This window comes from Venturia canescens, chromosome 1 (assembly GCF_019457755.1).
Source record: "Venturia canescens isolate UGA chromosome 1, ASM1945775v1, whole genome shotgun sequence".
In the NCBI taxonomy this organism is placed as follows: domain Eukaryota; kingdom Metazoa; phylum Arthropoda; class Insecta; order Hymenoptera; family Ichneumonidae; genus Venturia; species Venturia canescens.
Window position 1 is genome coordinate 18,251,024 of NC_057421.1, and position 20,850 is coordinate 18,271,873.

A 20,850-nucleotide genomic window follows, 5' to 3' on the forward strand; every position below is an offset into this window, starting at 1 on the left:
TCTGTAACAAGCAACCGCTAACTATCGGCGAAGGCAAGTGTGGCTTTATCGTTTTCAATGGCAACTTTAAAGAAGAACAAGAGCGAAAATCACGATTCACGAGAAACGTCATTGGAAACAACTTTTTTTTCAAATATTCTCCATGTTTATGTATCGTTTGGTCGAATCGACTGCTCGAGCATGTTAGCAAATTCATTTGATAAATCGCTTGAATCTCGACCCCCAACTCGCACATTATCCCTTGAAAATCATTTTTCCATTATCATTCGATTAAAAAAAAATGACTAGACGCCGAGTTATGGTTTGTGAACCAGAAATTTCTTTTTATCAGTAGTGCGACAATACATATGCTTGTGAATGTTATTATTACTGTTTGATATTTAGTACATTACATGTCGACTGTCATCATCGAGCGAATCGAAAACGTACTTCGATTAAAATTTTCATAAAAAGATGTAAACGATACCAAAGTGTATACGTTTTGAATTTTTCTATTTCATACATACCCTGATTTTTCAAGAGGTTATTCGTTACTGTGATTCTTATTATAGCTAAAAATTCGAAAATTCAATTTGAAGAATACGTTTTTACCATCGCTCAATAAATCATCATTTCCTATTCCTTTCCTTTCCTCAAACTCAGATTTTTCGTCACTCGTATGAATCATCATCACTTGAGACAAACACAAATGATTGCAAGAATAAACAATGATAATTTAAAAAATTTCAAACAAAAAATTGAAATTATAAAAGAATGTGAAACGAATCAACCGAGTTGTTCACTTTCTCGTCAAAACTATTGTTTTAGAGGAACTAAATGTTGTAAAAAGTATCTTTGGGAAAAAAGCCGTGTAATTTTTCTCTGAGGCCCAATAAAAAATATTTTTTGACAATATTTGGATGCGAATAATTCACTGGGTCCATGAGAAAAATGTAGTAGGAGAAACACAGAGACATTATTGACAATAATCAAAGATGAGCAAGTTCGTTCACCATGTTTCACTTTTTTTTCCCAACCTTTCATTGAACCCAGCACGTGTTTCAGTTAAAAGAAATTCTCTCAGATGGCACGACTGACCTTCTCTTTCGACTGACCGAAGGATGGTCAAAATCAAAATGATTCTAAAATAAAACATAAATGTTCGAATACTAAAATTCAATGAAATTTGATAGAAAAATAATGCTCGTTAGAGTGCATCAATAAAGCAAATTTAAAAAAAAGGGCGTTCAAGTCACAAGGTAGAAATGAACACACTGAAAGAAAAATATTGCGAATTGCCTTTGACCGATCGTGGGGTTGCTTGTTGCAGCGAGGCGTCGCGGCGATGAGGAAACTGCGGGTGGAGCGGGTGCAGGAAGCGAGGCTCACATAACACCAGGTGACGAAGACGAAGATCACGAAGATCCTCACATTATTGACGAGAAATTACCTCACGGAGGACAGGAGAATCCGATTCACGCGAGCACGGAATACGTTAATGGACGTACGGATATCAAGGAACTCCAGAGGAAGGACGAAAAGGCTGACACTCCGGTCTAATGAAGGACAACAAGGATTTCATATTTAAAAAGGATTAACATAAAAAAGTAAACAAAAAAGCAAACATGATTGAATACCTCGAGTCTTGGCCTTTGCTTCGCGATTTTTTTTTTTTTTTTTCAAACACCCTGGACAACCTCGATAGCGGATTGATGTTGAATATTTTACCATCATTCGCCAAAAATGTATTTCAATTTTGTAATTACCTCGTAAAAGTTTCGTACGCGATTTTCTCAAATTCTTGAGTTTTTTTTCTTTTTTCTGACAAAATTACGTCACGTTGGTATGTAATTATGGACGAGTGAAAATTTGTGCCTAAACCAAATTTCTTTTATCGCGTTTCAACGCATCGTTCTTTTTTTTTTTTATTTTTGCTTTACGTGCTCCCCACAATTTTGGTTTCTTTGTGTGGTAGATTATTTAATTCTTTTTTCTTTAATGAACATTTTCATTAACGGTCTTTGTAAATCGTAGAAAACGCGATTTGCTCAGCTATTGTTTCTAAAATGACCGAATTAAACCGAGCCAGAAAACTAAGACTTTGAATCTCGAAGGGGGCTAAAAATCTCACAAAGTAATACTGAATCTCCTGACTCGCCATTTCTCTAACGAATTTCAACGTGAAATTCATGTAATCCATGGAAATGAACAGACTCTCTGCGTATAAATGAATAAGAGTTAAATAATTGATCAATCACACGTACGAAACTTTTACAAAGTGATTCTTACGAATAGATTAATTTATTCTTTAAGATTAAGATTTGGTATTTCCTCACAAACGTACTTTAGTATTTTTTTATGCTGATTTTTTTGCACGATTGTCAAAATACTCGTGAGATTCACTTAATAATAATTATTATAAACGATTATACTATTATTATTACCACTAATATTATCTTATTATTAATATTATTATTATTTCTGTTCAACAATAATTACACAACATTGTACGAATTAGTTTGTAAGCTCACTCGATTATGATCTTCTCATGATAAGTGAGAAAGGACTCGCCAACGAGATAACGAGTATGGGCAAAAAATATTCATATATATTTATTGTTTCATCTCGAGCCTCGAAAGACACTGCTCTGCCAAGCGTTTGAATTTGTTAAACAAACATTCCAATGCCCATTAAAAACGTGAAAAACGAAACAAGCGTAATTAATGTCCATTTTTCTACACTGATACGATGAATACACGTGTGTGTTTATACTTCTATACATTTGAAATAAAATCGAAAGCATTTAATTTACAGCTGAATACTAGAGTGAAGAATTTTTTACCACGAAAATAAAAGCTTTTTCTACAGTGTACACTGAATTAGATTTTACACAGCGTTTTGATATTTGTTATCGGAATTAAAACTAAAGACGTTTAAAGAAAGAGAAAAAAATACAAAAATATCGTCAATTTCGAAAGCTTCGTTGCTTCTGGTTTCATTGTGTCTTCGACAATAAGGGGTTGTTTGTACTTTTGTACACATCATTTTTTTACGTAGTTACGAGACGTTTCCAACGCAAAACAAAAAAAAAGAGCAAAGGCAGAATAAAAACATCCACGAAGTCATCAATTATTCCTTCATATTTGTAATCACGGGAGCCAAAAAAAGTCACAAAGAATGGCACGAATCACACACACGCTGAAATTCCTCGCGCCCACGCCCACAACAGCGAATGAAATGCCCGCAAATTGAAATTTGACCGAAACAAAAAGGATAAAAGTAATAAAATTAGAGAACGCATCACGAGACACATGCACACAAATTTTTTCCTCCCTCTTCATACATTTACGCGATCGTGTTTTTCACTTAGGAAAAAAAATGAATAATAAATAAAAGAGAGGCTCGGTGAGTCGGCAAATTTGAGAAATACATCAATTGTTTAAATCGAAATATTACGAGTGAAAAAGAAATCGAGAGAACGAATTAATAAAGGCGAACACAAGCTTGAAACAAAAGGGTTCGATTAGTTAAAAGTTAAATATTAAAATTTCTAAAAAGGACCGAACGAAAACAATTGCAAGTTTGTCGATCATCGTGCCCGAACTACTGCGTGTTGTATATATTAAATATATATATATATATTAAAAATACAATGGTACGAAAATCGAATAGTGATGATATTATATATTGTGTATCGAGGCACTTGGCTTGCAATTCTCGTATGGATTAATATTGCATCTCAAAGACTCTTATTTGTACTGAAAAAGAACGAAAAATTTAAGAAACCAATAACCAACAACTTGCATCCCAATTGCCGAGGACCTGTCGTTATCCCTATTTACAAAAGAAAGCTGAAAGAGAGAAATACATTAAATAATGATAACTGGGCTAAGAAAAAAAAATACAAGAAACGAGGATTACTTGAGAAAAGAGGGTCGAAGAATTTTTGTCTCCAGTATACTCGATGAGCGAGTATATATTGTGAAAATATGATGAAATTATCAATGTCCCAATTAAAAATTTCGCACTGTGCGGTTGTGCATTGCCAAATATCGTTCTGTATCGGAGCAAACTTCCCGAAACGAGTGTATGTTTCGGCTACCGCGATGTTTTGCGAGCTCCCCAAAAATATAAATAAACAGCAAACGATAAAATCCTTATCCTTTTCACATATACTTTGATCCGTCGAAACGCGTCGTGTTATCAAATTTCGAGAACAAAAAAAACATAGCAACATCCTATTTGGTAGCATTGGACAGATGGGAAACCCTTATATACAGAGAAATATGAAGAACGAAGCAAAAATGACGAGAGATATAATTGTACCAATGACGTGTGTCTCGTCAAAGGAACAATATACTTATTGCCCAACGTAAATTCCTGTATGTTTTAATAAAGTAACAAAAAATCGACGTCAAATCTTCTTCGGGGTGTATCACTAAAAGACAAAAAACAAAATAAATCAGTTCGAACAGGTCCAAATACGTAGAAAATCGTTGAAAAACATACTGCCAAATGCACCAAAAAAAAAATATAAAATAAAAATAAATCAATTAATGAAAAGAATGAAAATGAATAGGAAACGAAACAGAAAAAATAACGTTCAGCATTGGCACAATTTTTGAATAAAATTGTGAACAACTCTATGAAAAACTGGCTTCTCTTGCTCTCTTCTCACGTGCTAAGTGTTTATACGAAAATCTCTTTATTACTCCATTCCATTATTTTTCCATTATTAGTCCGATTCAAAAACATCTTCAATGACAGTTGCTCCGAAAAAAACTTTTTATATATTTATCTATGGACATGAAATAAAGAATATTAAAAATGAGGCATTGATCAATGAAACGAACAGACGTAAGTTTGCTCAGACACTAGGTCACGAGAATCATTTTCGAATTCATTCTTCACTAATTTTCGTTCAATATCTATCCTATCGAAAAATATTCTTGAAATATACTGCAACAGAGACGGAAACGAAAAGAAAGATACTGAGAAGCCAGTGATGATCGTGATTGAAAGATAAAATCGAATCGCTGTACAACTTTCGGACTATTCAGCTTGTTGAGGTGAATACATTAGTTAACGTGAATATAATAATAGATTTAATGTAAGATTGACTAATAACGATTTAAATATATTTAAGAAAATGAATACATATATATATAAATATATATATGATATTAATAGTAATAATAATACACCGGATATGTTTAATGTACAAAGGTTCATTGTGGTACATTACGATATTACTCCTCTCATTTCGTACCTATTAATTTATATTACTATAATTATTATTATTATAAATAAAGTTAATCGTAAAGCTAATTACTTAAATGTTATCGATGATCATGCTTATATATTTTTGAAGTATTCTTTTTTCTACAGTTTTAGCTTTCTTTTCAATTCAAAAAAAAAAAAAAATCGTAAGTTCTTTGTAGTCGGTTGATAAGTAAGTCACCAAAATCTGAGGGAGAGTGACTCGCTTGAAGTAAATACGAAAGAAATGCGAAAAGAAGCATAAAAAATTATGGACTTGTCTCGCGTTGAGAACACATGAAAGAATTCGGGCGCGAAAAAGAAAAAGAAAAAAGATAGAATGAAAATGAAAATAACGTTGTTTAACATATAGTACTCGTCGATGGTTAACAAAACACACACACACACACACACAAACACACATCGTATTAAAATAAGCATGATCGTTGGCCATACAATGGAGTATATTATGAATATATATATATATATATTATATATACAAATATATATGTGTGTATATATAAACGATTTTGAATATATATATGCATATATAATTGTGTTGAATTAAGTCCCTTAGATAATACGAATTGATTATGATAATTGATAACGACGATGATTTTGTGGTAAACTGGCGATGCTCTGGAATATTTTTTGAAAAAAAATTCTCAAATAATAAATGACAATTCATTATTATCAAAATGGTAAGAATGCGAAACAAAAAAAAACAATCGAAACATAAAAACTTTTATTTCTTCATAAATTTAACACGAATCATGAGAACGACATTTTATTCGTACGAGAATCAAATACAACCTTTGGCTTAACGAAGAATGAGCTGAAAGTCAAAAATAATTCAGAGATCGCTGCTACGAATTAAAATAACTACAACAACAAACAAAAACATAAAAGTGAATGAAAATCCAAGTTGAAGTGATTGAAGATAAAAATAAAGATATAAAACACGAAGAAATAATGTTACAGACGAAAAAGCGTTCACGAATTAATGACCATCTGTTTGAACTAACAAAACACGAAACATTTTGTATCTGTACGTGTAGATACGATGCAATAGGCAAGAGTAAAAAAACAAATTGATGAAGATTTAAAAAAAAAAAAATTTAAAAAAAAAGAAAGAAAAAAATGGGAAAAAGATTTGATTAAGGGTTTAAATGAAATTAATATATAGAGAGCTGTATGTAATAAACCGTAAGTTCATTCATTGCTACGATATTACACTTAGGTGGTATATTATTATAAATATATGATTCTTTTGAAATAAAACAGTTGTTTTCAATACGAAAAAAGAGGTATTTTTCCACTCAATGAAATTTGAACAACGAATACTCCATTTTTTTCTACAACTATGAGAAAGTATAAAGTTTTCAGAGCGATAATGAGATTCGAACCGTTTTCCTGTCCTTTCCTAATGAGCTTGTCATTGAACAATAAATTTCAATGGAAACGAGTGTTACTCGTACATCTACTGCATTTTTATGTTGAATGTTTCATTGAAATATCTTTCTCCTGCAATCATATATTTTCCATTCAATTGAACTTGAACTATGAAACTTCAATATGTCGTTTACGTTGCACACTCAATTTATGCGATCCAAATTTTCATCTATTTCAATAATTATCAAGCAATTCTCAATAACCGAGAAATTCCAAGGATTTTTGTACACAATTTCGAGTTCAAAATTTGGTAAACGTACAAAATAATGAAATTCTAAAAAAATAACGATCTTTTTTTAGGTGGCTCTTCAACGAGGAATATCGGAGAGTCGTGAGTATTGATCGCTCGTTGAATTTTCCCAAAATCTCTCTCGCACTGCAAAAGCTCCAACCCTTTCACCATTGTAATTCAATAGTAGCCGGAAGTAGAGAAAAGAGAAGAATGAAAAAGCTTACAAACGCGGCGGGGACACACAAATTTTGGCCTATCTTCGTTAAATGCCTCGTTGTAACTAATAGCGGATTCCTTTTTTTCACGTTTTATTTTTCTATTGTACCCGCTTGAAAACAATAGTAGTAGGCAATTTGAAAATTTATGAATAAGCAAAAAAAGACACAGAGAGAGAGAGAGAGAAGGAGAAAATGAGAAAGCAAGAAAGGGAGAGGGAGAGTAGTAAAGCATTTATTATTTAGCGAAGCATGAAACCACGTTTTACAGAGACATAGCGGATCCGGCAGCGAACGTTAATCTACTTCTCTTCCACAAACGAAATTCAGACAATGGGCAAAGGCAAGAACGTTTTTTTTTTATATCTATTCAAATGAATATATATTTATTCACATAAATGCATGTATGAATATATATTCATATATATTTTGTCAAGAGTATCTAATTCTCAAAAGCTCATAAACCTTTTTGGCTCTCATATGCAATAAAAGTCAAAGCAAACGCGTTATCTTTGCAGTATTTTAACATTACTTTCTAATATTCATTAATATTCTGATTATCTCTATTGTCATTATTATTTTAGTTTGTTTATATTATTTATATATCACGTAATATCTGCCGCCTCTCGTCCGCTTTGGTGTTGGGTCCGCTAAAATAACGTGGTTCACGTTCCGTACTCCCTTCTGCGCTCGTTGTGAAATAAAGATTCTCCCCTCTCGGCATACTGTATTTTCTAACGATAAGCCGGAAAAAATGATGCTGCATCTGATAATATCCTCTCCCGAGCGCTTTCATCCTTAAAATTATCATAATACATACTACCGGGGCGTGGCTCGAGAGAACAACTTTTTACTCTTATTCTCATTGAGAATCTTGTTCCTTATCGCGCTACAATGGCTCGAATTAAATAATGAACGGCCTGTAGAATATTATTCAGCTCGTTCATGATAAAAATGAATAAGAATTTTTGGTCCGTTTTAGCCTGGGCAACTTAGCAATACGATAATTTTTTTCGATTACTGTAACTGTTTGAAAATCACGTTTGTAGGAGGGATCGCAGTTACTGACGATTGTCATCAATGCTGAAAAAACGTTTTTTCATTTTTATTTCTTTTTCAATCAACGAATCCTTCCGTATAACCAAGTTTTTAAAGGGATTCACTATCTTCGAAGTTGAAAACGAGCTGTATAACAAGAGAGTCTCTGAAGAGATTTTTCTCGGTGCAATCGAGTCCCGAAGATTGTAGAACCAACATTTTTCTAATTGTCGAAATTCGCCTCGTCAAAGGAAAAAAACGACTTTTCGAACCTATCGCTTCGAACATCAGTGGCTACCCAATCGAAAACCGCATCGAGCGATGTTTCATTGTCGTTCAAATAATTGACAGTTTATTCGAAAAATGAAATCAGATTGTCAACGAATGCAAATATTCGATCAATATTCTACGAGCGAAATACTCTTATCCAACATAAAATAGATTTTCTGACTCTTCATAATGAGAAAAAACGAAAAAAAGGCAAAAAAAATTAATGGCCGATACGAAAAGAGGCATATGAATTTATGTTTTCAACATCAAGAATACAATAGCCTCCGGCTAATCCACAATGTCAGTTTATGAAATGTATATTCACATGAATGATGTCCGACGTTGTCGTTGTATAGGCACTTCCTCCTCCTCGACGCTTGCGATATCAAAATAAAAATGAATTCGATTGATAAAATGAGCTTAAGTCTGCGAACAAACGCAGTAAGACTTGAATCGATTAGTTTGATAATTATTTTTTAATTAATGCTAATTCGAATTACACGTTTCTTGAAAAAAAAATGCACAGTGAAATGAGTGACAATTTATCGCTTCGAATCATTCAAACGATGTTTTTTCTTCTTTTCACCGTTAAACCGAGAATTTTCAGATGTTTTAAATTCAATAGAGTTTTTTAATATTCATATCAATCTCGTTGAGCGTCGTGTTTGCTGCTTTAAAAGATAAAAAAAAATTGGAAATACCAATCAGAAAAGGCTGCTCAATGTTCAATTAAAACTGAATTCCTCAATTTGAATTTCTGAGGCTCGCACATGGTCCCGGGACTGCATGTTGTTCTTAATATTTCCCTTTCTTGCTCAAACCATTGACTTTCATGATCTGGTTTAACGATTCGCTAATAATGATTAATGGTGAAAAAAGTATTCGAAAAGATATTCGTTGATTTCGTAACGATGTCAAAAAATGGCTGATTCATTAATCGACGAAAACGTATCAGAAGCGACACGGAAAGTGCGGGACGCTACTCGAGAACAGAAGTCGATGGCGGTGCGGACGGAAGACGAAGAAGACCGAAAATCACTCTTTCCCGGCTTTTCAAACGTAACAAGGACAAAGTGTCGGGTGCTGACACCGATACGATGAGAACCGTTGTCACTGTCGACGACGAAAAGGTTCGATTTTTGTGTGTGATTACCAGTAATGATTGAATTTTTTTTTTTTTTTTTTTTTACCTTTCAGATTATTCAAATCAAAAAATGGTGCTCAGTACTTCGATTCACAGGCTCAAATGTTTGAGTAAAAGTAAAGTAAATGAAAAATACTCGATGCAGAAATAAAAAACAAATTATAGAGTTGTTCGTGCAAAATTAATTATTGCACGCGATAGATTAATTTATGACGAGTTGAAAAGTGAGCAAAATTCCTGACGCGTAGCAAACACGCTATTTTCCTTTCGACTGGATTTTCCCAGCGCGCCAGTCAGCTTTCATGTCGCATTCGATTCAACAATAAAAAAGGGGTCAAAAAATAGGAATAAATGTTCATTCCATCTCCGTGGTTAATACATACTCATGAGTCCGTACATAGATTATCGCATAACTACTTTTTGCACTAACTTCATTCTCACGGGATCTCGGGACTGATAGTCTTATCCAACAGTCTCATCATTCCAATTTACATCAATTAAAGCACATCGGGAGCCATGCTTTAAGGAAGTTGAAGCGTATCTTATGGAAACATTATTTTCCAACTTTGCACAATTAAATTTTCTTAAACAGAAAGCTTAAGACAGTATTAAACTTCTGGTGGAACATGCTGATGATTCACCGTCTCGAAATTAAAATATTTATTGTTGAAGTTCGCAATTTTTTGAAAACTTTCATAAGAGCCCATATTTAACATGTCATTTTCAATAATGAATATCTCGATTACCAGGCGGTGAAAGCTCTCCAATTTTTTCACAGACAATTAAGCGCTGTTCTACAATATTCACGCAAATTTTCAATTCATTAACTTGGAACAATAAAATCTAATGTATTTTTCGTATGATATCCTATAATATATATCGCTTGAATTTCCTTAAGAGCCGCATCAAAAAGACAAAAGTAACATAAAGAACTTTGGAAAAACGTTCGCTATTGATATTAAAATTGAGATGAATTTTATGGACCCAGAAACTTTGATGAGTTGCTGAAAGAAAATTTTTTGTTTTTATTATGAAATTGGTGCAGTCAATTCCCGATTGCTTACAAAAATTTTGTTAACGTAGGAAGTGATGTCAAGAAGCCATCAAATCCATTGAAAATGATGTTGAAATAATGGAGAAAATTTTCCTCCAAACAGGTGCAAACAGGGGAATCAGAGAACAACTCGCAGAGAGCAAACCCTTCCAGCGAGGGTGGAATAGTCTACGCCGAATTAGATTTGACTCAACAGCAGCAGGGAATCATTCCTCGTCGTTTGAACGAAGACAAGACCGAGTACGCAGAAATAATTTACACGAAACCAGCTGAGGGGAATGAAACTCAAACCCCTGAAAAATAATGTCACACGTCCATCGTCTGGTTATTGTTTGACATTCCATGCTTGCAAGCACTCCAAAATCATGTCTCCAAAATTAATAACAAGGCAAAAAACTGACAACAAAAGAACCATGTAAAAAAAAAATTGGACTCGCAAAGCTCTCGGGTTAAAATTAAACTATAAAAAATAAGAAAAGCCTCGAGCAAATAAACAAAAAACGGCCTTACGCCGTTGCGAGCGGTGCAATTTATTGTCTAAGTTATTCAATACTTATAAGCGTATTCTTGAAATGAATGAATATTCGAAAAATGAATTTTCAAGATTAAAGTAAAAACTTATCGCTATATTTCGCTCCCCCTTAATATTTGCCATGTTCAATAAATTTTCAATGAAAAGTTATTGAATACTGGCTTTTCCAAATATTTTTAACGGTAGCTAAAAATTACGTTTGTCCGTAGATTCGAATACGTTAAAAAATAATTCACGTACTTAATTAAATATAAAAACAAAAGACCATTGAATGATATTCAATTGTACGTTTAAATGGGCCTTGACGATGAGTGCGATTAGCCCATGACTTTTTCGATTTTTTATTGCAAAGCGTGACTTATTGCACAAGAGAAAGAAAAACAAAGATTTTCGCTCGATCAAATGAACATTTGGAAGACTTGTTCTCGTGTACAATTATCCAAACAAGACCCTTCGTTGGTACTTTAGAATAGAAGATCTCGAAAAACCAAAAGAGAATCGTCGATTTTTTTATTTTACATTATTTTTCCAAATACGATAAGTAACTTTTAAAAAATGTCTCGCACAATCATTTCTCTTGTAATATTTGATAAGTCTTATTTCTACATTTGTTTCAAACGTTTTTTCATGTATCCTGAATGACAAAACTATCATTTTTAATGCGAATTAAAGTAAATTCTAGAATAAGAGATAAAAAATATACACACCAAAATATCACACCTAACACCTCATTGTAACCATCATTCCTACTGTACTCTACAATTATTTTATGATCGAGAATATCGAATTTTTGGGGTCGTCTCAAACAAACCAGACGTTTTTACGTCTCGTCCAACCGTCCGATTAAAAAATAAGTTATATTATTATATGTTTTTTGTATGTCTCTTTACTTCGATAAATAAAATGACTAATGATACACAGTCTTGATTTTTCAATCTTTCAATGCATTCAGGTGAAAATAATAAAATCACATTAAACTGCATGAAGCAAAGATCACTGCTCGCGTACTCATCAATTTATTATTGTTCGAATAATCGACGATCATCGTGTTCTATGAATCAACGAATTAAAATTTTGATGGAAGAACAAAATATGGTGCATTCCCACAGTGTAAATGTTTAAATCATTTTAAAGAGTCATTTAATCTTTTTCAAAGCCGGTCGCCGATTGGTTTCCATCGTCGGCGGTTTCATCGCCTTCCTCAGGAGGCCGAGGGCGACTGTTTTCGGCATCAGTTTCCTCTTCGGTTTCGACGACTCTATGTTTTTGTGTTTTGTAAGCTTCGTCGGCCATTTCCTTGGTCCACTTGTTGAATTCACGCCGGCTGGCGTCCATCAAGAATTTCCTTTTTCTAATGCAATCAAGCGGTAGAGTGAGCGGTATTTCTGGTTTGATTCTGTGCTTGGTCAAGATCTTGTTCGACTGTTTGGCGTATTTTCCAGCAGCGAAATCTACAGTTCGAGGATAATCATCGCACAATTGAATTTTCTCCTCGATGGAACAAGCTTTCTGCGAGTCGATCGTCGGGCGTTTCGAGGTCTTGCAGTAGCGAGGATCGCGTTGCATGATGGCGGGATCGTGAGGAGGATAAGAGCGCTTTTTCGTTTTGTCTTTACCGACGTTCAAGTGCCAGTTTGTGCTGAGCATATAATTGTTCGTGACATCGTAATTCATCGTGGGAATCGGGGATTCCGGGATCGGAGACTCCAGCTCGGAACCGTACAGAATGCCACGTCTCAAGTCCCTCTGGAAATACAAGAAGGAATCTTCCGCGGGACGAATTATCGCTCCGGAGACGGGTACGACCGGGCCATCGGCGAATCCTGGCTCGCTGCTTGCCGGATCGAGAAGTATTTCTTTCTTCATAACTTTGCGTCGATCGGCAAACTTGCAAATCTCTTTGCTGAAGCTCAACGAAATCGGTGTGACACGCAATTCGAGCCTCTGATTGGTATTGAGGATTTTGGTGATCGCGTAAACAAGAGCATTCATGTTTCGGCACCGGAGCCCGTAAACAGCACCGCGATTCTTAGCGAACAGAGGTGGCCCGGTCCAGCAGGGATCAACGACGTAAAAATCGGTACCGATCGACAAAATAGCCAAGCTCACTTTGTCACACTGCAAAACAAGATTCGAGGAGTCTTCCAGGCCGATTTTCAAGCTCGTTGCTAAATCAGGTCTTCCTCTACCGCCGTACAAGACTCCACAGATGTTCGCCATGAATTCTATCTTCCAAATGTGGGGGAAGACCTTGAAGCAAGGCTGCAGGTTGAACCGATTTTCGTACCTAGTACCTCTTTTAGCCGAACTTTTGATACTCTCCGTGTAGTAAGAATCACCGCATATGACCGCAGAGTCAAGTATCGCAGCACCCCAACGAGATGGGTGGCACAAGTACTTCATTGATAAAACGGCGACGCAAATGGCGTCTCGATTCCGCCCTACGCGCTCCCCAAATCTGGCGTCATACGAACCAATCGTGCCCCAAACGGAGTAGATCAAGCCGGGAACCTCGATGGCGTAATTGTTCCATGCCGGCTTGACGCGTTCTTCTTTATCCGCTTTGCAAAGCTCTTCCGCAACTTCTTTCTTCTTTTTTCGTTTACATTTCTCGCGGTCGCTGTTGGGCATGATCGAGTGCTCGAAGCACCATTGATAATCGAGATAAACCCACATGGGGTCTTCGCAAAACTTGTCGAAGGGTGGAACATTGATGGATTCTACGTTTATGCGATGGATGAAAAATCCAGTTGTAACCTCGTAACGGTTTATGCACCATTGCTTGACCATCCGACAGATCGAAGGAAAGATGCACAAGCATCCGGCGCCACCGGTTTGAACCCTGCGTCCTCGCTCGTTGCAGGGATAAGGATCGATGTAGTAATAAGCATTGGTACTCCGGCAGTACCAAAAGCCATAGGCACAGTTGGTAAACTGGATAACACCGTCGCTGTGCTTAACGAAATGTTTTCTGACTTGTTCCCTCACCACTGAGTAGAAATCTGTTTTAGCTGTGATCGGGTGGATCTTGAAAACGTGGAGGGAGGAAGCCCGATCACGAAAATCGAATATTCGGTTCATGAGTGTAACGTTACGAAGAATGTGTTCGGTGTGATATTTAGGCTCGTCGAACTCCCGGTGAAGAGCGTCGGCGACTTCGATAACTCGATCGATCATAGCCGGCATCGGACTTTGGACGATGTCACGTTTTATCATGACCGATAAAACGGCAACGTAATAGCATCGTTTCACTTTCGGCTCGGTAACGACGTCCCGGTTTTCTAGTGCTACCGTTCCAAGGACAAATATCGGCTGGCCGTCGGGTAACGTGGGTCGGAATATGGCTCGGAGATCGTAAGGAGGCGAAGGCTTACGGTGTATCTGGCCTAGAGATGCGGCTGGAACTGCAAACTCGTGGAGACCGTACATGTCGCTGCAATCAGGATCCAATTTCCTAGCGTAAGATATCGTCACGATTCTCATCACGAAATCCTTTTCTTCGGTCGTGTCAATAGCTTTGACGACGAGTTTTAAAAACTCTTGGAGAATCTTAGACGTTATGATTCGCAGGTTTTTCGTGTTCGGAACTGTCCACCAGGCGTAATGGTTCTCGCCTTTTTTCATAATCCCGATGTGAGACTTGTCGCAGATTAATACTGCGCCACTGTAGATCGGTATCTCCAGGAATTTCTTAATCGACATGGCCAAGTTCCAACCTTCCAAGGCGTAAAGCTTACCGTGATGGAGCGGGGTATGGACAGCTTGAAAGTAGTAATTTCCGATAGCGAATTCGGTCAAAACGCCGTCAATCATTTCGCCACGATTCGTGTCAGTTGCGGTGAGCAAAGAGTCGAAAGTCAGGTCTTTCGATGCCTCGTAGATTCCTCTGATGGTTCTAACGCTCCAGGAAATAGGATCGTGGATGCAGGACCAAGCGATTATGCACAGGTCAATCGGCTCGCCGACGCAAGTTTGTTCCTTGAACTTGCGATCGTAAGGCTTTTTCCTGGGAGGATCGAGCGGATCGGCCAAGGCTTCTTCTCCAGGTTTGATTTTCTTGAACGGAGGTAACACCAGGTTGGTAATGTCATTTTCAACCACTGGAACTTCCAGGGCAGAGGCATTATAATTTTTTATCGCCGTATAGCCAGGAACCGTCAAGTCGAATTTGTTCACAGGCTCCTCGTTGGCGACCCATTCCGGTAACTCCAATAAAGACAATTCTCGCCTGCTCTCGTAGTCCTCGTCCGGAGAATCTTCCGGGGGTGCTTCCGGTATGGTTTCATCGGAAATCGTTTGCGGGCATCGTTTCTTTCGTCTTTTCCTTGACTTCTTCCGCTTTTTTATCGACTCCGCGTGAGCGATGGACAAATTGTAAATCCGATACGGATTATCAGCTTTGGTGCCGTTGTTCTGGCGAATTCGCTTGACGAACTCGTCGAAATCACAAAATTCTAGAAGGCAACCGACGCCATCTTTGTTCGCTACGCCTTTCTCGTCACACGCGTATGGATCGAAGAGATAGTATTTTTCATTCGAAGTCCAGAAGGCATAGGAAGCACTTTCGAAAACCAAGATACCAGTTTTATTTTTGTCCATGTAAGTATCCAACATAACGGAGAGTTCATCGGCTTCGCAGTTCTCAGGATCGGCGTAAAACATTTGTTTGATAACGATATTGCATTTGGTGCCGAGGACGACGACATTCTGGAAGCGACGAAGTAATTTGTAACGTAATTTACCGATACGACGATAAATCTTGTCGGCTGCGAAGATAAACTGATCGAGAATGCTGCCACGAAAATCGTTCACGCGAGTCCGAACTTTAGCGAGGATGCACAATATAGCAGCGTAGAAACATTGCCTCAAATGACATGGCGCAACTAGCTCACGGTTTTTCAGAGCCATGTTAGCTTCAATTATGCCAATGTTCCTTTCCGCCTGGAGAAAGCCTCGTGTTTCCGGTTCTTCTGGCTCTTTGGGACTTTTGCTGAGGTTGATTGTCGTCGCTGAAGCAGAAGCTTCGAGATCTTGGACCTCTTCGGGTTCTTCGAGATTCTCCTCTCCGTCATCTTGCGATTCTTCCCCTTCATCGAGGTCTCGTGGTTCTTCTTTTCTCGGGAATATCAAATCGAATAAAATATCTTCAGTTTCGCAAAGTATCTTTCGCAGCACGGCGTCGGCTCTGTCGGTTTCCGATATTTTGCATTCCCTCACGGTGGAGTGTTCGGGGCAGGGTTTCGGTTTTTTTTTTGGCGTTGGTGTCTTGATGGGAGGTCCGAGAGGAATGATTTCCGGTCTTATTCGAATGCCGATGGGATCTTCCGGGACTTCTTGTAAAACTAGCTCTTTCGGTGGCTCGACGAGCTTCGCTCTTCTGCACGCTTCTTCCATCTCTCTATCGGCATCCTCGTCCTGTATGAACATCTCGTTGATCGCCCTCAAAGGTGTGAATCCAATGGACGGAATTCTCGAGAACAAGTACTTCTTGGGGGGCAATTTTATCATCTTGGACGGCTTCCCGTCGTCCGGAGATGAAACAATCGCTATTGTGGCTGGGTCTGGATCCTTCGCAGCTGGAAGATCGGTTGCTGCTTTGATAGCAAGTTTCGAGTCAATCGAGAATCGTGAGAGAAGAGAATGCATAGAGCCTGAAGCTTTTTTCGCTTCTAGCAGGATGCACAAAACTTTTTTAGGGGGAAGCACGTAGGGCGGTGGGTGACTGTATTTCAGACGTTCGTACATGACGGTTTCTACTAATTCACTGTCGGGAATTATGTCGTCGAGTATCTTGACGCTTCCGGTTAAAAGTGACAAATTCAGACGTTCCGGGGCGTCAGGAAATTCGTGTTCTTCCACTTCGGCGAGTGGATCTTCCAGAGGCTTGTCGGGCTCGGGAATCTCTTCTTCTTCAGCCTCCTGTTCTTCGGCTTCTTCTTCTTCTTCGTCTTCCTCCTCGTCCTCTTCGTCATCCTCATCGTCTTCATCGTCCTCGTCGTCTTTGTCCTCGGTTGGTTTCTTCTCTTCTTCGGTGGTAGCTTCACTTTGGATGTCCGTTTCGGTCTCGGGCACGAGTAGATCGTCATCGGTGACTGGCAAGAATTTAGTGGTGTACTTTTGCATCGTATCATCTTCGGGGGGTTCCAAGGGCACGGGCGCACTGTATTTATCACCGGGTTGAACGGATTCGATAGCGACGAAATGTATGAAGAATTTTCTATCGTTGAATTCCAAGATTGCGTGAAGAAGGTGGATGAGCTCGTCGAGGGTGTCGGTGACGACGAGAGAAGCCGGGTAATCCCTGCAGCGCCAACCTTCCTCGTCACTCCCGTAAGGATTCAAGAGGAAATATTTGCCGTCTTGTTTCCAGACACCGTACATTAATCGTTTGTTTTCTAGAACGGCCTCGTCGTAAGTTGCGAAATAACGTTCGAGGGCCTCGCCGAGGTTTGCCAGAGGCTCAGCGTCACCTTCTATCACGGATTGCTTCTTTTGGAAAGCCACTCTGTTATCGCCCAATTTAATCTTTGTCGGAAGCATCGAAATCTCCAAGTGACTCGGTGTCCGTTTGAGGACTCCCTTGAACGATCTCGCCGTGGGGCCAGTGTCGTCGTCTTCTTCCTCCTCGTCCTCTTCTTCCTCTTCCTCTTCTTCGTCCTCGTCCTCGTCCTCTTCATCTTCTTCATCTCCACCTTCTCCAGCCTTCTCCGGCTCGTCAGCATCGGCTGGACTCCCCTGACGTATCCATGTTACGATATCAGCGTGAGCTCGATCGCCCACGCGAAGAATCTGGTCGACATCGACGTTACGCCAGGATTCGGGGTCCTTGATCTTCGCATAAGCTATCGCGGTCAAGGCCATTGCCAGACCCTGCCTTCCTCGAGACTTTTCCTCGAAATTTTCGGCCAAAGAATTATCCGAACCGTGAAGAATTATCCTGTGAGGATTGACGATGCTGTAGCCCTTGATGAATTTCATTTTTTCAGGCAAGGTCCTGATCACTGGCTTGACATAGGCGGCCTCTTTGACCGGCTCCGCGGGTAACCCCTGCACGGGAGCTTCCTCTTGGATCGGTCCATTTTCAGTAGTTTCTTTCTCAGCTGATGTTCCTCCATCGCTTTCAAAATGAACTTTCTTCTCATCCTCCTCGGTTGATTCTGACGGTACGTCTTTGGAATCACTTTCTTCGTGGCCCTTGGAGTCATCCACCGTGCCTAATAAATCTTCCACGAAAGTGGTCGGCTCGTCTTCCTTCATCATATAAGCTTCTATCCGTTTCATGAGCTCGGGATACTGAGAAAAAGCGTCATTGGCCCTGGAAGCATTGACTCGTCGTACGCGAGGAACCATATCCATTACGATTTTGCAATCATCAGGTTCTTCGGGTTTCGGACCAACCGGAGCAAGTGGTCGACGGTTAGTTTTTTTTCCCCGATAGATCACAGAATCCAGAGGGCCGTCCGGAGTGGATCCAGTTTTCACGTACAACAGCACAAGCCCGTGAATTATGAACGGATCTTTTTCCTTGTTCCCGGTGTTTTCCAAAATCGTTTCGATCATTTGGTTTACCGAACTATTCATGGTCACGCAAGCAAGCGCCTTTTTGTATTTTTCAACGTTTTCCGGATCTGCCGGATCGACCCTGAATCCCTCGTGATCGCAGGCGAAAGGATCGAAGAAATAATATTTGTCACCGTCCCGCCAGACCGCATAGAAAGTTTTCTTTATCTCGAGGATACCTAAGTTGTTGCTTTTGAAAAAGTCACGGAGGCCACTGTCGATCGTAGCTTTACCTTTTTTCCCTGTGCCAGGAATTACGTTTATTAGCACATTGATTTTGGCCGCGTAAGCCCCGAGAATTACATCGCCCATGACCTCCTCAATTTTGAGCTCGAAGCTCTCGTCGAGCTTTTTTTCAAGGACTCTTGCGAGGTCGATCAGATAAATGTGCGATTGATTGAAAATGAGATCTATCATGGCACTGGTCCATTTGTTGGCTGGAGCGAGACGCGAATAGATCAAAGCCCCGAGAGCGATAATCAAGTGACCTCGACCACGGAGTTCGACGGGTATCAGTTCGTGCTTCAGATGGAAGGATCCTTGAACGACAGCTCTGAACTGGTCTTGAATTTTATAACCGCTTGGTCTTGGCCGAGGCTTGCCAACCGACTTCTCAGGCTCTTCAGGATCTTCATCGACCAAAGGCAATTTATAAATATCTCGAACGCCGATCTCATAAATGACAAAACTTTCGTTCTTCACGCCACTCTTTTCCAGGATCACGAACAATACTCCAATCATGTCATTGACAAGAATCAACTTTGCTGCACCGGAGGGATCGTCGGTGAGCGAAAGGTTGTTCTTCCGAGCTTGGCTATCAAAGATGTTAAAGTACTTGGCGTTTCGCCAGATTGCTATATTCAGTACCGGCGAAACGAGCACGCCTGCGTTGTAACGATCGAAAAACAATTCCAATGCCTTCACTACGTGCATTATCGTAGGATTCTTCGAACGAAACGTACCCGCGTAAGCTGGCTCTTCGATCGTTACGGAAACTCTATGAGTCTTTTGAATAACGAGATCACTTTTTAGGTCAATAACCGAAAACTTCCTGCGATCTTCGATGTGATGCTGATCGTACGATTCTATGAAATACGTATCCCCGTCGTCCACAATCTGATCAATTATCATCTCGTTCCAACACTGAGCTTTCACCAGGGCCGTCGTCGCGTATGCGGCAATCGCTATCGCTGGTCCCTGTTACGTGGGAACAACATTTTTTCAAGTGACGACATTGAAAATCTGGTTTTTATTTTTAGAGACCGATGTCTCTAAAAATGCCTCTCGAAATATTTTTTTGAGCCAATGAAACAAATCGATTTTTGGAAAATTTTACAGTGCTTTTCTTCCTTAAGGTACTTTAATTTTCAGAATGCATGATTTGACGTGACGCCGTAATTTCTTTATGAAAAACGTGACCCAAGTCCACAAACATCTTTTTGACGATGAGTGTGGTTTCTTAGCAGCAATTCTATCGACCGATTTAAACTTTGAAATTTTAAATCGCCATGAAATGTCTATTCCAAGAAGCTCTTCGAGAGATTCTAGAAATTTTAACCCAAAAATATACGAAATTGAGACAAAATGGAATTTCTTCTGCTCACTGTAATGACTGTAAAAGAGCTCGTGGATCATTCGGATTGTTCAATGAAATAACTCTCGAGTAATCAAGCTCACCTTCAACGGAGATGTTTAAGGAAAATATTCACACTGCTTCGCGCAGAAAATATTTTTTCGTTCAACATTGTATGAGAGAAATCCCCAATATAAATGCAGTTGAAATCGTTTCGCGTATCTCCATGAAACGATGGCAACGTGGGAAAAAAATAAATTGAAAATCCCATAACATTCCTGAGCCCGACTGGACAGTCCCATCAATAATCCGTTGAAGGTCCTTTCGCTATCGACACTTGTTTCGCGGTAGTATTACATACTAGACACGAGGAAAATCTACTTTGAAAATTGGTTTCTGATTATTCTCTCGATTTTTCGATATTACTGTCACTCGGAATAAATTTTCGTAGAATTTTCAATATTGATGAATATTTCAATGTCATATTAAGACATATTCGAATGAAATTTTTTTATATTTCTAGTTTATTTTGGTTACTTGAA

General features: G+C 38.6%; 1 protein-coding gene across 4 annotated transcripts in view; it reads left to right on the forward strand.

The window, feature by feature from the left end:
- Positions 1 to 12,091, forward strand: part of LOC122409390 (fasciclin-3) — a 295,426-nt gene extending 283,335 nt beyond the window's left edge. Inside the window, exons 8-11 of one of the 4 annotated variants that reach the window (XM_043416911.1) lie at positions 6,991 to 7,021; positions 7,409 to 7,480; positions 9,401 to 9,575; positions 10,747 to 12,091. In XM_043416911.1, the coding sequence (XP_043272846.1) occupies positions 6,991 to 7,021; positions 7,409 to 7,480; positions 9,401 to 9,575; positions 10,747 to 10,947 (479 nt within the window). In that variant the 3' untranslated portion in view covers positions 10,948 to 12,091. Of the gene's footprint in view, positions 1 to 1,309; positions 6,543 to 6,990; positions 7,022 to 7,408; positions 7,481 to 9,400; positions 9,576 to 10,746 lie in introns of those variants that run through there. The other 3 variants (XM_043416938.1, XM_043416921.1, XM_043416931.1) reach the window with 3 other exon arrangements.
- The last annotated feature ends 8,759 nt before the right edge of the window (positions 12,092 to 20,850 follow it).